The 16,140-nt window shown below is 40.3% G+C and overlaps 1 protein-coding gene across 15 annotated transcripts in view; it reads left to right on the forward strand.

Annotated features, from left to right (window-relative positions):
* Positions 1 to 16,140, forward strand: part of R3HDM2 (R3H domain containing 2) — a 462,276-nt gene that overhangs the window by 407,663 nt on the left and 38,473 nt on the right. For 11 of the 15 annotated variants that reach the window (XM_033936665.1, XM_033936664.1, XM_033936663.1 and 8 more), the window contains 4 exons: positions 790 to 950; positions 4,174 to 4,277; positions 8,456 to 8,637; positions 8,994 to 9,138. In XM_033936665.1, coding sequence (XP_033792556.1) covers positions 790 to 950; positions 4,174 to 4,277; positions 8,456 to 8,637; positions 8,994 to 9,138 — 592 coding nt within the window. The remainder of the gene's footprint in view (positions 1 to 789; positions 951 to 4,173; positions 4,278 to 8,455; positions 8,638 to 8,993; positions 9,139 to 16,140) is intronic. The other 4 variants (XM_033936660.1, XM_033936667.1, XM_033936672.1 and 1 more) reach the window with 1 other exon arrangement.

Raw genomic sequence — 16,140 nt, forward strand, 5'->3', positions numbered from 1 at the left:
ATTGTTTGATTTTGTGATTAAGCATACTCTCTTCCTAATATTGTGGTAATTGAAATTGCCCATTTATTATTCCGTTGCCTAATTCTCCAGCTTTCCTAACCTCGGAAAACATTTCTTCATATGTCTGCTCATTTTGTCACTGTAGTATAACCCTACCTGTAGTATAATAATAATAATAATAATAACAGCTTATATACCGCAATACCGTGAAGTTCTATGCGGTTTACAAAGATTAAGCAAAGGTACAAATTGATTGACTTCTCTTCACACATTGAATTTCTATCCATATGGATTCCACACTGCTATCTATGTCATTCAGAATGTTTATTTGATTTGATTCAATTCCCTCTTTAACAAATAGCACAACCCACCCAACCCCTCCTCCAATTTGATCTACTCTATCCTTGTCATATAATTTGTACCCAGAAAACTCCCTTCACAGATAAGAACCTAAATTGTCCTAGTACTGTCAGTATGGTCTTTTCCTAGAAATTATTCTGTTGTATTATTTCAAAAGATGATGTGACCTTTAACCCAGGTCAGGTCACAGGTAAGAAAAAGCTAAGGCTTGAATATTAAATGAATCATTAGGCAAGTACAAATCAATAGGTTAATAACAAGGAAAGTCATGGTACAGAGACAAGACAGCCTTTGATCATAGATAGGGCTTGAAGCTGAATCTATGGAGTTATGTGCACAGAATGACTTGTTAATTCCAGTAAAATGCAGATGTTGACTAGCAAGACCCATTTCTTTACTGTTTGTGTTGTCTTCTTTTCTTTTCTTTTGGCCCAGGTTCCAGTGAGTAATGAATCGCCGGGTGTTGTGCCACAGACGTTTCAACAGCCTGTGCTGATCCCAGTGACCCAGTCTGTTCAGGGAGGGCTGCCCTCTGGGGGCATGCCTGTTTATTACAGTGTTATACCACCAGCACAGCAGAACGGCTCCAGGTGAGGACGGAGAGAGGTAATGATGGAACGATTATGTAGAGAAATCACTTCAAAGTGTTCAAATTTCTCACTTCAACTTTTTTTGCTCAAGCTTACTCTTTACATCTATCTACCATGGAGTTCCTTCATGTATTGCAATCAAGAGTTGTTTTCTCCCCATCTCTCTGATAAATTCTCTGTAATAAAAAGCACTATAAATAATATATCTAGCTCAGCTGCCAGTAAAGAGGCAATTAGTTATGGAGTTGTGGTTTTGTGTATACAATGGAACTGTAGTTCTCCATGATGGCACTCCTAGAAGAAACAAGAACCTAAGCCAAGAATCATTCTGCTCCTGGAAATCAAAAAATAGTCCAGACTCTCTTCACATGGTATGGACTGATCAACTTCATTGGTAGTTTCTTGCCTTTTGCAGACTGAAACATTTTATTGTATCAACATAAGAGTGATGCTGAGAATCATTGTTTCAGTAAGCAAACGTTACCAACACACAGGCAGATTCTTCCACCGGAAATTAATAGGTTAGCTACCTGGGCATTGTTGCATTCCTGAGTGTGTTAAAATACATTAAAAGTTCTGGTAAGTCAAGACTAGCAAGTGTGTTCGTCAGCTGGTTTGTTTATGTTCTGCCCTTACTACTACTTTGGGACATCCCACTTATCTGATCTGGAGGGATAATGAGGAAGGGGAAATTTAGATTTTACCTGCTAGTTTTTTTGTATCCATCCATCTGAGTCCAGAACACTTGTCCAGATTCTGTCAGCGCAGTGATGAGCAAATGGGTTCTTTAAGGGGATGGCAGAAGTAACACTCTCCCTCTCATCTGTCCTATACTCTCTGGGATTGTTCAAGTTATTTATTTCTAAGTTGAAAATTTCTTAGTTACTGCTTTAAAAAGACTGCCCAAAATGTCATAAGCCAGTAGTACTTAGTCTCCACTTGCTGGCAGGAGAACATGTACCCGTGCATCTGGAGGGATTCGAAAAAAAACTAGCACGTAAGATCTAATTTCCCCTTCTTTAGCATCTCTCCAGACCGGTACAGTTCACCGATGGTAATAGCTCACCATGACCAACAGGTGGTGACTGAGACAAAACTTCTGGCTGTAATACTAATAGCCGTGTGATCCTGGTGGCTCCAGACTGACCCAGGTGCCTGTGGTACACTGATCTGGTTCATCTTCTCGTGGCAGATCCTCTTCCGCTGCCCCTCTTGCCCAACCTCTGAATCAGGGCCCTATTCCAATGTTCGATCCGGATTCCTTTTGTCTTATGGCTTGGCGTTTGAGAGGGAAAGCCTAGGTCAGAAAGGTTATTCAGAAAAAGTGATCTCCACTCTCTTGGGGTCCTGGAGGCTTTCCACTTCTCGGGCTTATGTGTGTGTTTAGCGTATTTTGAAGAGTGGTGTGCTGCGCGTGGAGTGGTTTCATTTTGCGCCTCTTTGCATCACATCTTTGAGTTCTTGCAGGATGGCCTGGATAGGAGCCTGGCCTGGTCTTCTCTCCGGGTTCAGCTTCCAGCTTTGTCTGTGTTTCGCAGTTTGCTGGAGGGTAAGCGTTTAACTTCTTATCCGGACTTGTTTCACTTTTTGAGGGCAGCTAAATTGCTTTGGCCTCCAGTGCGGCCTTCGGTTCCGGCCTGGGATCTTAATCTGGTCTTGTCTGTGTTAGTGTGCCCTCCCTTTGAGCCCCTGGGTTCATTCTCATTGAAGGACCTTATGCTCAAGGCGGTTTTCCTGGTAGCCATTACTTCTGCGAGACATGTTTCTGAGCTACAAGTTTTCTCTTGTAGGCCTCCCTTCCTGGAGTTTTCTAGGGAGCAGGTTGTGCTGCGGCCTGTTCCTTCCTTTCTGCCGAAGGTGATCGCGCCTTTTCATGTCAACCAGTCCGTGTTCCTCCCAGTCTTGGATAGCCAGGAGGGTTCTTCAGAACAGAGGCAGTTGCACAAGTTAGATGTCTGTCAGGTCCATGTTCAGCAGACCCAGGAGTTCCGGAAGTCGGATCATCTTTTTGTCCTCTGAGCGGGTCCTCGTAAGGGGGTCGGCGCTTCCAAGCTACCATTGCGCACTAGATCAAGGAGACTCGCTTCCGCATATCTTCAGAAAAAGCCTGTTCCAGATTTTCTCAAGACTCAGTCCACTCGGGGTCAGGCAGCGTCTTGAGCTGAGTCTTCTCTTGTGCCTCCAGTGAATATCTGTAAAGCTGCGGTTTGGTCTTCTTCGCATTCTTTTGTTTGACACTACTGTGTGAACATTCAGGCTTGTTGGGATGCGGTGTTCGGTGAGCATGTTCTGGTAGCAGCCCTCCAGGGGTCCCACCCATGATGGGTACTGCTTTGGTACATCTCTTCAGTGAACTGTACCGGTCTGGAGAGATGCTAAAGAAGGAGAAATTAGGTTCTTACCTGCTAATTTTCTTTCTTTTAGGTTCTTATGGGATTCACGTGAAGAGTGTGATTTTTTTATTTTTTTTTTTTTCTACGGGTTCTAGTATTTTTCTAGGGTCAGGGAAATCAAAAGAACAGCAACTTTGGTTCAGCTACCGTAGCTGGTGAGCTGTGGGGACATTTGTTGAAGGAGTTTTTTTCTATGCGATTTCCAACAGTATATTGCTCTATGTTAGTTGTTACTCCTGTTCGGAGTGTTGTTACCGTTATAATTAGCTCTTTTTAGTTCTGCTTGGCTATTCGGCAGACTAGTTATATAAAGAGAAGCACAACTATTAGTATTACAGCCAAAAGTTTTGTCTCCACCTGCTGGTCATGGTGAACTATTACCCCATCAGTGAACTGTACCGGTCTGAAGAATCTAAAAGAAAGAAAATTAGCAGGTAAGAACCTAATTTCTCCTTTTGTTGGTCTTACAGAAGGTGTCAATGTGGAAAGCTTTTTCCCAGAATTCTATTACAGAATCAGTAGCTTTGAAAAGACCACCGTAGCCCGTGTCACTTTAAAGCAGGGGCTCTCGGCTCAGTCTTTGTGATACACCAAACCTATCAGTTTTTCAGGGTATCCACAGTCAATATTCAAGAGATAGATATCATATAGTGGAAGCAGTGCGTGCATATTTATCTCATGCATATTCATTGTGGATATCCTGAAAACCTAACTGGCTTGTGTCCTAAGTATTTGGTTGTGAACCTCTTTTTAAACTGACTCTTAATAAGAGAGTTGTTGAAACTATATGATCTATGGTACTCATCAGTCAAACCTTTTCTGCATTTCAGCCCATCGGCAGTGGGTTTTCTTCAGCCTGTTGGCTCTGAGCCATACCAGATGCCTCAGTCCTCATCTCCCTGCAGCCCGCCACAGATGCAGCAGCAGTATTCAGGTGAAGCATGTCAGTATATTATCAAATCCTCGTCCCTTGGCTACTTGAAGGCTTTAAAGTGGAGCATATTTTGGTTATCACACTACTGTTAGCCTTTTTGAAACTCCTGGTGTCCAGTAGCAATGATTAGTGTGTTTTACTTTTTTCTTTTAATTTATGTATTTGTATGGTCATAATGCAGCTTCTGATATCACTGGAGGGGTGCATTTCTTTTTTTTTATTTAATTTTTAAATTTATCAATTTACATCAATCAAATAAATATACAAAAATGGGAGATACAAACTTATGTATACAACATAAATCATAAATAATCAACAAAGAAATCCCATCATGCCCACATTATTTGGGGAGAGAAATTTTCATAAAATAGTAAGGAAATAAAAAAAAGGAGGTAAATACACATTAAGAAAGGCATTTAACATTATAAACTCCTACAGTGAAACGTCACAACTTACAGTTCAAGCACCATACCAAAAGAAATTAATGTTAAAGGAAATGCTCCAATTGAAGCGGATCGAAAAACATATAATCCTTATTTTGAGCTGCTATTAAACATTTACATGGATATTTCAGAAAAAAAGTGGCCCCAGATTCCACAACCCTAGATTTAAGAGCCAAAAAGGCCTTTCGTCTGAGTTGTGTCGATCTCGCCACATCTGGGAATATTTGAATTCTTGCGCCGAAAACATTGCTTGCTTATTCTTAAAATATAATTTCATTATCAATGCCTTATCACTCTCATTAATACATGAAACTAGGAGAGTAGACCTGGTTTGTATTGTATCCTGTGAATCTTCCAAAAATTCTGTCAAATTTACATCAATAGAAGCCAAATGATCTAGCCCCTGCTCCACTGTAATTTTTTCTTCTTAGGAATATAATAGAGTGATGAAATGGGTATTGATTCTGAATTAGTCAACCCTAATATCTCACTGAAGTACTTACGAAAAAAGATATCAGGAGATATCAGATGCATTTCAGGAAAATTAATTAAACGCAAGTTCCGTACCCTTGTGATATTCCATTATTTCTAGTTTAAACATGAATTGAATGAGAATCCTTCATAGCTGACATGGAAACGGCAATGTAGGTTAGCAACTTGTTTATCTACCTTAGTCGTGCGTGTGTCTAGAATTTTTATATTTGAATCAACGTTCTCAAGTTTCTCGACCACCTCCTTTGAAAAGTCCTGAGATTGAGTTATAACTACCATATTTTTCGCTCCATAAGATGCACCTGACCATAAGATGCACCCTAAATTTAGAGGAGGAAAACAAGAAAAAAACTATTCTGAACCAAATTCTCCCTGCTAGGCTCTGTACCCAAGCCCACACTCCTTGCCAAGCTTCTTCTCACTTCCATCATCTGTCCCCTTCTCTCTCTCATCTCCTCCATTCCATCATCTGCCCCTTCTCTCTCTCTCCCCCCCCCCCCCAACTTCCATCATCTGTCCCCCTTCCCCTCACCTTTGCGGGTCACTTTCTTTCCCCTGAGGGTGGCTCATGTCAGAGGGGAAGCTTTGGCCGAGCAGAACCGCTTGCAAGGAACAGTGGAACTTACTTGATGTCGATGCTGGGGCCCGTTGCCGTTTGAAGAAAAAAAAAAGGTGGAAAAAGGGACCTGCAAAGGTGAGAGGAAGGGAAACCTCCAGGACAGCTGCTCTTTGCTCTCCTTCAGCAGCCCAAGAGTTTTTAGGCAAGCGGCAGTTCTGTGTGCTTTTAACTTCGGCACAGAGCTGCCCCTAAGCAGTAGTTTAGCGCGGTTTCATGAGGCAGCCTCGGGGCCTTTGCTAGGCCGGCCCACATCGCATCTTCGAAGCGGGCCGGCCTAGAAAAGGCCCCGAGGCTGCCTCATGAAACCGTGCTAAACTACTGCTTAGGGGCAGCTCTGTGCCGAAGTTAAAAGCACACAGAGCTGCCGCTGCTGGTCTGGAGGTGCGGAGACAAGGCAGGAAGCATATGCGGCAGGAGTCCCAGCACAGCGACGGCAACAGGAAGTTGCAAGTCAGCTGACGCTGGCACCTTTCGTTGCGGCGGGGACCCAAATCCTTCACGGACCGGCAAGATTTTTTTTACAGACCGGCACCGGTCCGCGAACCGGCAGTTGAAGAACTGTGGTTTAGTTGATAGCAAACAGATTGATTCAGCTCTTAAGATGTATCCAGTAACTAATAGTAGTGGTTGTGTTTGGGGAGTTAGCTCTCCCAACCTAAGTCATGCATGCGTCTAATACATGCGTATAACAATCATTCATGCATCTAACATATGCATCTAATACATGCGTCTAATTCATGCATCTAATACATGCGTTTGATGTGTCTAATATATGCATCCCATGCGTCTAATACATGCGTTTAGCAATTACATATGTGTCTAATACATGCATCTAATGCATCTAGTGCATGCATCTCAGGCATCTAATACATGTGTTTAGCAATCACACATGCGTCTAACACATGCATCTAACAATTACACATGCATCTAACAATCCGGCAAGTAAACTGCGGAGAACAAAAAAAATCTTAACAGAAGAACCTTAGCAAAAACCTTAGTAGGGTGGGCGGGAAGATGGAGGATCCTTTCCTCTGTGTTCTGTTGGTTTTAAATCAACTGTGGCACCCTTGGTGGCCCTTTTCAAAGGGCAGAAGCAGGCAGGTCAGTCTTTGGGGGCGGGACAAAGGCCCCGAAGCTGGTTGTGCTTGTCAGGTCGGCAGGGTAGGGAGAGAAGATGGAGGATTCCTTCCTCTCTGTTCTGCCGCTATAGTGCCACTATATCTTTCTTGAGATAAGGAGACCAGAATTGAACGCAATACCCCAGATGAGGTCGCACCATGGAGCGATACAGGGGCATTATAACATTCTTAGTCTTGTTAACTATCTCTTTTTTAATAATTCTTATCATCCTATTTGTCCAAAAGTGTTTGATTTTATTATTTATTTATTTTTGTAAACCATGCAATGCTAACTGCTTTTACCACATTTTTGGCAATGAATTCTGGAGCTTAACTGCATTGAGTGAAAAAGTATTTTCTCCTGTTTGTTTAAATTGTACTTCTCAGTAACTCCATGTCCCCTAGTCTTTGTACTTTTTGAAAGATTAAACAATCGAGTCATCTTTATCCACTCTACTCAGGATTTTATAGACCTCTATCATATCTCCCCTTAGCTGTTTTCCAAGGTAAGTAGCCCTAATAGCTAGACTTCCCTTGCCATCCCCTTTATCACATCACCATTCTCTGTAGCTTCTTTTTTTTTTTTTTTTTTTTGAGATGTAGCAACCAATCTGTTGTACGACCAACCTTCTTCCTGCTGCCTTCATAGCTTGGGTAGATATATAAACATTCAGATACATTTTATAAAATAAATTTAGGGAAACCTTTGGCACCATCTGGAAAAGCAAAATTACTCCTTACATCTAACATGATTTAGTATCTTAACTAAAGTTGATGATGTTGTTTTTGAGACTTGGTTGTACTCTACTAGTGAATCGTGTACTGCCTGCAGAAGGTACGCATTTTTAACTTTCTAGTCCTTATAAATAGGAGCAAAACGTTGCTGATGCTACTCACCACTGTTAATGCAGTAATAATATGAAGAATCATAGGAATATGTACAGGTTCTATTCCATTTAAAACATAAAATATGGATTTCATCAAATATATTAATTAGTTATCTTTAATGTAAAGGTTTTATCCATATTTAATAGCTAGATGAAAATTGCCTCTCAAAGTAATGGAAATTTCACATAGTGTGGGACAATGCATATATTTTCAGCCACTTCTAGAAGATATGTCCCCTTGGTATCCTTAGATCAGGGGAAGACGATAGTGTATAGATTAGATTTGCAATTACTTTTCATGGAAAAAGTACAGCAGAAAAATATAGGTTAAAGTGTCATTGGGTAGTTTGCATGGCAAGTTTCAAAATGAGCATATACTGTACTTTTCCTTCTGAAAATTGGCATAAAATCCACAAGTTAAAAGTTCCTCTGGACTTCATTCCATTTAAAAATTGTCCCCTTTACCAGAAATCCATTGACTAATTAAGAGATATAGCACTAGCAAGTGTAAACAATGGGAAATACCTTTCAAAAATGAATCTTAAGTATTAAAGAGATATAGTAGAACTCCATAAAGACTTAACGGATGTAGCCATTTAACCTATTTGTTTATTTGTAGGTGTGAACCCATCAGGTCCAGGTGTGGTAGTTATGCAACTGAATGTCCCCAGTGTCCCCAGCAGTCCTCAAGCTCCTTCCCAGAACCCCTCTATGGTCCAGTGGAGTCACTGTAAATATTTTGCAGTGGATCAACGAGGACAGAAGCCGGAACACCTATATAGTTCTGATAACAACACTCAGGTAAAGCAAGGCAGACATGGAGTGGTTTCACTCTTCAGCGACGCAGCTTCCTTTAGAAGCAATGATACTCTTTAGTTCCATTGAAGAAAAAATTGTAGGGTGAAACTTGCTTGGGTCTGAAGTTTGTTGTAGAATTGATAATACTTTTGTGAGCCCAAGCTGAATTTCTCATCCCTTGGGAGTACACCACAAACAGCAGGATTTTATTTCATCAATCTCTTCTTACAGAAAGCTGTATGGGTTTGAAGGGGTGAGGAGGAAAGATTTGTATGCCTTTGTAAGTGAACACAGGCTAGGAATGCTTCTGACTTCAATGTGTTTTGGTATATAGTATGTTTCTGTTCTTTTTCATTCAGGCCAGTACCCAGATGAGCAGCCCTATCACATCCCCAGCTCAGTCCCCGACACCTTCTCCCATCACCAACCTCAGCAGTGTGTGCAGTGGCCTCACTCCCCTACCAGTTATTGCACAGTTTTCACGGTCTGTGGGTCCAGCACAAGGTAAGAAGCAAGCATAGACAACTGGATTTACACAGCACATTTCATTCATAAAGGTTGTTGATGGGGAGGAGTCAAAATTGGTTCTAGCATATAGATTCTTTTTCCAATCCTTCCTCTCCCCTCAGTTTCTTTTCTATCCTTTTCTTGCCTAACCCTGACAATACATCCTCTATTGCAGTGGTTCCCAACTCTGTCCTGGGGGACCCCCAGCCAATTGGGTTTTCAAGATATCCCTAATGAATATGCATATGAGAGATTTCCATATAATGGAAGTGACAGGTATGCAAATATCTCATGCATATTCTATTTTTTTTTTTTTTAGTTATAATTTTTATTCGTTTTTACAGCTTACATCAAGTGTAACAAGAAGTAACATTTGAATTGTAAAACATCACTTGATTTGCTATAATCTCATCTGAAAATCATGAAATTTAACCACCCTTTCCATCCCTATTACATCAAAAATATTCATATATTATACATTATATGATTTAATAAAATATCAAAAAATACCATCCCACCCACCCACTCCCATCCCCTCATTTCAGTTGCTCATTACAAAAGTCTGTTAATGGTCCCCAAACCTCTTGAAATTTACCAAAATATCCTCTCTATTGCTAATGTTCTTTCCATTTTATATATATGACATACAGAACTCCATCAGAAACTGTAATTTAATCTGCTCTGATTTTTCCAATTGAATATAATCTGTTGAATGGCAACTCCAGTCAAAATAAATAAAAGCTTATTGTTTTTTGAAGAAATCTGACTTTTCGCTCTCATTGACACGCCAAATAAAATAGTATCATATGTCAAGGCCACCGGATTTTCTAACAACCTATTTATTTGGGTCCATATCGATTTCCAAAATATCAATATAAATGGACAATAGAATAAAAGATGATCTAATGTCCCAGCCTCAAGATGACAGTGCCAACATCTATTAGACTTACAGCTATCTAATTTTTGTAAACGAACAGGGGTCCAGAAAGCTCTATGTAAAAGAAAAAAACAAGTTTGTCTTGTAGATGCAGACACTGTACATCTCATCCTCCAAGACCAAATTTGTGTCCATTGAGACGCAGTAATTTGATGCTTGATCTCAATGTTCCAAATGTCCTGAAGACCAGTTTTTGTTTTTTTATTCACAAATCTAGATATTAATTTATACCACTGTGCGGCCTGGTGTCCCATGAAATCTACCTGAAAGCATAAGAATTCCAAGCTATATTGATTATTGAGATTTTTCCATTCAATTGGAACCATCTAAAACTTTGTGATTTACAAAGACCAAATTTATGTTGCAACTGTGAAAACTCAAGCAACGATTTTAAAACTGGCAATTTGAATCTTGGAGTTAAGCCAAATAGTTTGATTTGTTGATTTATGTATTGGAATAGGTGTTAGATTATTTACGTATCTTAAAGTTTTCCATGTATCAACTAATATTCTGTTTTCATATAACCTAGGCATTTTGATACTAAGAACATGGCAAAGTCACAGAGGAAACATGAGTCGCCATTCCAACCATATCCAATCCGGGATATTTTCAATGGGCTCTGGGAGGACCCAATACATACCTTGGCGCATAATATAGGCTTGATGATACCTATAAAAATTGGGAAAATCTACCCCTCCCTCCGTAATTGGCTTTTGTAAAGACACTAAAGCAATTCTAGCAATTTTACCCAGCCAAATAAATTTTGTTAGAATACTATTTAACTTTTTGTAAAAAGACCCCTGGAAAAAACTGGTATCATACCCATTTGGTAACAAACCATAGGCAAGATCATCATTTAACAGTTTGTACTCTCCACCAAGATAAATGTAGAGGATTCCATTGCTCACACATTTCTGTTACCTTCTGTAATAAAGATTTTTAATTTACTTTCATTGTATCTTCCAGCATATTTTTAATCCAAATTCCTAAATATTTTAGTCCATCTTCCTTCCATACAAAAGAAAATGAATCAAATAAACCTTTTGTACAGTGTACATTTACTGGAAGAACTTCTCATTTACTTCAATTTATCTTATATCCTGAAAATTTTTCCAACTTCACAATCAAATTAAGTAAACATGGAATGGTTGTTTCTGGATTTCTCAAATGAAGCAGAATATCATCTGCATATGCAGATACTTTATATTTTCAATCTGAATAAGGAATACCCTGTATCTCCCTCACTTGCTGAATAGCTAATTACAAGGGTTCCAAAACAATATCAAAAAGTAAAGGAGATAGGGGACAGCCTTGTCTAACCTCCCCCCTATGCAAACTAAAGCGTTCTGAAAAATTATTATTAATATACAACCTAGCAACAGGGGAGCTAGCTATACAACGTTTGAATCATTTGTATAACTCCTGAACCTATACCAAACCATTCCATTGCTTGATACATGAAGGTCCATTCTACTCGATCAAAGGCCTTCTCTGCATCCAAAGACACAGAAAAGGCCGGATCTTTCATGGCTTTTGTTAAATATAACATACTAGTCTTTAAGCCCTTTTACATTAACAGGTGCTAGAATAGATGTGTCTGTCTGTCTGTGTTTCTTTATCTCTCTCTCCTTGGCCGCTGTCTGTATCCTTCTGTCTCCCCCCCCCCCCTTGAGCAAAGCTGTCTGCCCCCAGCACCCACCTCCCCCCCAAATGTCTCTCCATGGCCCTCTTCTGTCTTCCCCCCCAGAGCAAAGCTGTCTATCCCCTTTCCCTCTCTCTCCATAGCCCCTTCTGTCTCCCCCCAGCACACTCCTCCCCCCAAAGCAGCCCCCTATCCCTTTCCATGGCCCCTTCTGTCTTCTCCCCCAGAGCAAAGCTGTTTGCCCCAAGCACACCCCTCCCCCCAAAGCAGCCCCCTTTCCCTCTCCCGCTGACTCTCTCTCTGGCCCCCTTTCTCTGTCTATCTTTCTGTCTCTCTCCCTGGCCCTGTGTCTTTCTTTCTTTCTGTCTCCCTCCCTCCCGCTGTCTGTCTGTCATTTTTCCCCATTTCCCTGTGCAGCAGCATTTCCATCCCACTTGCCTATGCAGCAGCAACAGCATTTCCCTCCTATCCCCCCCTTTCCTGTGTAGAAGCAGTAGCAGCATTTTCCCCCACTCCCCCTTTCCCTTTTCTTACCTTATCTTCCCTGCTCCGTTCGGCCCCTCTCCCTTCTTTTACTGCCGTTGTCGATCTGGCCTGCTCCTGACCCTCCCACCGCCAACAAACCTCGGGACTCCAGCCGCATAGGCAGCACTTTAAACACACTGCTTCGCGGCCTTCTACTGGCGATTACGAGCATAATCTGTTCCAGGAGCATGCTCGTAATCCAAAATGCTCGTTTATCAAAGCGAGTTTCCATTATTTTCTATGGGGAAACTTGCTTTGATATGTCCGTCCGTCCCCCCCCCCCGATAACCGGCATCCCCCCCCACTCGCAAAGGCCCCCTCGCTCCAACCGGCACCCCCCCCTCTTGCCGAGGGAGAATTAGAAGTCCTTGAGCATGCGCAGATGCATGTTCAAGGCAGGCAGCCGGAAGCCGGAAGATCTTCTAGGCACACGATCTGTGACTGCGCTAGACGGGGGGGGGGGGATTAAGTTTAAGTTGTTCGGGCGGGGGAGACGGTTTGCACGGGGGGGGTGCTGGTTGGAGCGGGGGGGGGAGCGATGCCGGTTATCGGGGGGGGGTGCTCGCAAATCGAGTCAACACTCGGTTTGCGAGTCAAAAGTTTGCTGAGTGTTTTGCTCGTCTTGCAAAACACTTGCAAACCGGGTTACTCACAAACCGAGGTTTGACTGTATCTTACATAATTTATGAAGCTCATTTTCCAACATGAATTAATATCAATTTGTATCTATAATCTTCTAATAAATTATTTATATATTTCCTTCAAAATTAACATAAATCTTAAGTATTATTTTAAGATTTTAATCCATTTTATTTCTTCTCATGTACTAATTCTTAATCTTCTCCAATACTTTGCCTAAGAAAACCTTTAACTTAATAAAATTAAGTATTTTAATATATCTTTCTGAAAATTAATAATATTCATTCTATATCAATTTTACTTTTCTGTAAAGAATTCATTAATTAGCTTTACATATGTTCATTAATATCTATTCAAACAATTAACAATCCCACAAGTTATATATATGTAAATGTTATGAGGAAATTTGTATTCAAAGATCAAAATTAATTAACCTTTTGCCTCAGAAATCTTCCCTCTGGAAAGCTTTGTGTTCTAATATAAAGGGAAATCTTTCAATACGTTTGATCAATTAATTAAATAGAATAAAATTTATATCAAATTCATCCATTACTATATTTAGTAAAACCTTGGATTGCAAGTAACTTGGTTGGCAAGTGTTTTGCAAGACAAGCAAAACATTTCATTAAATTTTAACTTGATATATAAGCAATGTTTTGCAATACAAGTACATACAGTATACACGCATCACAAATCATCACAACTGAGCCGATGGTTCTTCTCTCTGACTCTGCAAGAGTGTAGTGACTTCTAAACAAACAAAGGAAATTACCGCGCGCTACACTTCTAGAACTAACGCCAGCTCAATGCTGGTGTTAAGGTCTAGCACACGTGTCAATGTAGTACGCGCTATTCGCACATTAAAGCCCTAGCACACCTTAGTTAAAGGAGCCTAAAATCTTGCAATATGAGTACATACAGTATACACGCGTCACATGATCATAATTGAGCCAATGGTTCTTCTCTCTCTGACGCTGCGGGAGTGTAGTGACTGTTCTAAACGAGCGAGGTCTTGCAATACAAGTGCGTATAGTATTTTGTATTAAAGTTTTTGGGTCATGGAACAAATCGTCTAAGTTTCCATTATTTCCTATGGGGAAATTCGCTTTGATATACAAGTGCTTTGGATTACAAGCATGCTTCTGGAACAAATTATGCTTGCAAACCAAGGTTTGACTGTAGATTCAAACAAACATTACATAAGCGAAATATCAAAAGTAAATAGATTAATATTTAAACCAAAATATATGTGGAATCATATCCAAATCAGAGCATACAACGTCAGCAAACAAGAGTACGACGTAGCGCTGCAGGGGTTAGAAGGCCATGACAGCGCGTGGGATTCAAACTACGACATTCCTCCGATATGAACAAGAACTATATGCGAGCAGATGGCAACTCTTTAGTCAACTTTCTGAACATTTCTCACGATATGTTTACAAAATGAACCCAGACGTAGCTACATTCAATATTTTCACAATGAAGAAGAGTTTGGGTTTTTTGTCCAAAAACTAAATTCATTACTCATAGTACAAGCCATTCATACCTCTTCCCTTCTTGGCTTAAATCCGAATCACCCTACAACATACGATTTAATAAACCTTTGTAATTGCCATCCACTCCACCATATAATCGCTCCACTCTTTAGAAATCCCTTTATAAATCTTTCCCATCAGCTTTCAGAATATTAAAGACGATTCTTCAGTCTTCGGGCATAAGTTAAATTAAGATTTCCAGGCCAGACTGTTTCTCCAAGACACGCCTCCAATCACTCTGTCATTGAGTGTATCCAGCCAATCAAGTCAGCGACTAGTATTTGCATACATTTTAAGCCAATCTAAGACCATTCGGAAGTACAGCTACTTTCCCATTCAAGAATTAACATATTTAACTGTTACTTAGCCTGTTTAAATCTCCACTTTGTAAGAATTTATTATGTCAGAGTCTCCGTTTACTAGAACAGAGCAGATCCCTCCATAATATGTTGAAGGAAAGAAGCGTGAATTTTTCTTCACGAAGATCTTTGTTAAATCTATCCATCACACTTAACCGAATCGTTCCTGCATCTGCTTCATATCACTCGTGCTCGTGCCAGGATTCAAATATTGTCAAGTTTCAAATGAAGCAGTCATTCCATTAACACTGTCAATTTTCTTCCCTTGCATTCCACCACGATATTTCCACATTTTAGCCACATCACAGCTCAAATTTCTAATATAACAAAATAGTTCACGGTGTAATTTAAGAAGAATAAAAATATAAGCACTAATGAGGGTATTTATTATGAAGATATAGGTTGCTCGCACTGCTCCAAATATTCCTGCATTTTTCTTGGCTCAACAAAATTTAAAGTTTTGTTAGCATGTGTGACCCTCATTACTGCAGGGTACATCAAGCCAAATCTAGCACCCAATGCCCTCAGTTGTGGACGTAGATCTAACATTTGCTTCCTTTTAATTGCTGTAGCCTTAGCAAAGTCAGGCACTATATGGATTCTTGAGTCCTGACATTTAAGGTTTTTATTTTCCTTTGCTAACTGACAGATTTCTGCTACATGCTGGTATCGTAGTAGTTTAAAAACTCAGTTTCCTGGGTCGCTCTTCTCTACCCCTTCCGGTAGCCCAATAATTCTTAAATTATTCCTTCTTTCATGGTTAAGACAGTCGTCAAGATCTCTCTTTACAGATTCCATTTCCTTCCTATCTACTTTACTTTGCAATATTTCTGTGTCCACTTGATCTGCCCGTTTCTCCAGAAGATTTAGCTTAATAACGACCAGGTCCATTTTCTTAGTGAGACAAGCAACTTCATCAATAACCACTTGTAATTTTTTAGCATTATCTAAAACAATTGCCTTGATTTGTCGAAGTTCGGTTATAATATCAGGATTTTCTTTTTCTTCCGTTGGCAGTGGAACTTTGGACGGAGTTGCCGGTTCTGGCTTTGATCTTTTATTACTGCCCGACCCGGTTCCTCCTCCAACCAAATCGTTTTTGTTTTGCTTGCTGGATGCCATAATCAGATGGATTTAACACTTTTAAACTTCCAAAAACTAATATTTGTAGCTTATCTATAAATATAGCTTGTCTTTATGGAGCTATTGTTTTACCCGACCATCTTGTTACGTGTCCAAGCTATGCCCCTATCTTGTGCATATTCTAAGATATCCCTAATGAATATGTATCTCATGCATATTCATTAGAGATATCTTAGAAACCCAACTGACTGAGTGTCCCCCAGGACAGGATTGGGAACC

Source organism: Geotrypetes seraphini, chromosome 3 (assembly GCF_902459505.1).
Source record: "Geotrypetes seraphini chromosome 3, aGeoSer1.1, whole genome shotgun sequence".
NCBI classification, from domain to species: Eukaryota; Metazoa; Chordata; class Amphibia; order Gymnophiona; family Dermophiidae; genus Geotrypetes; species Geotrypetes seraphini.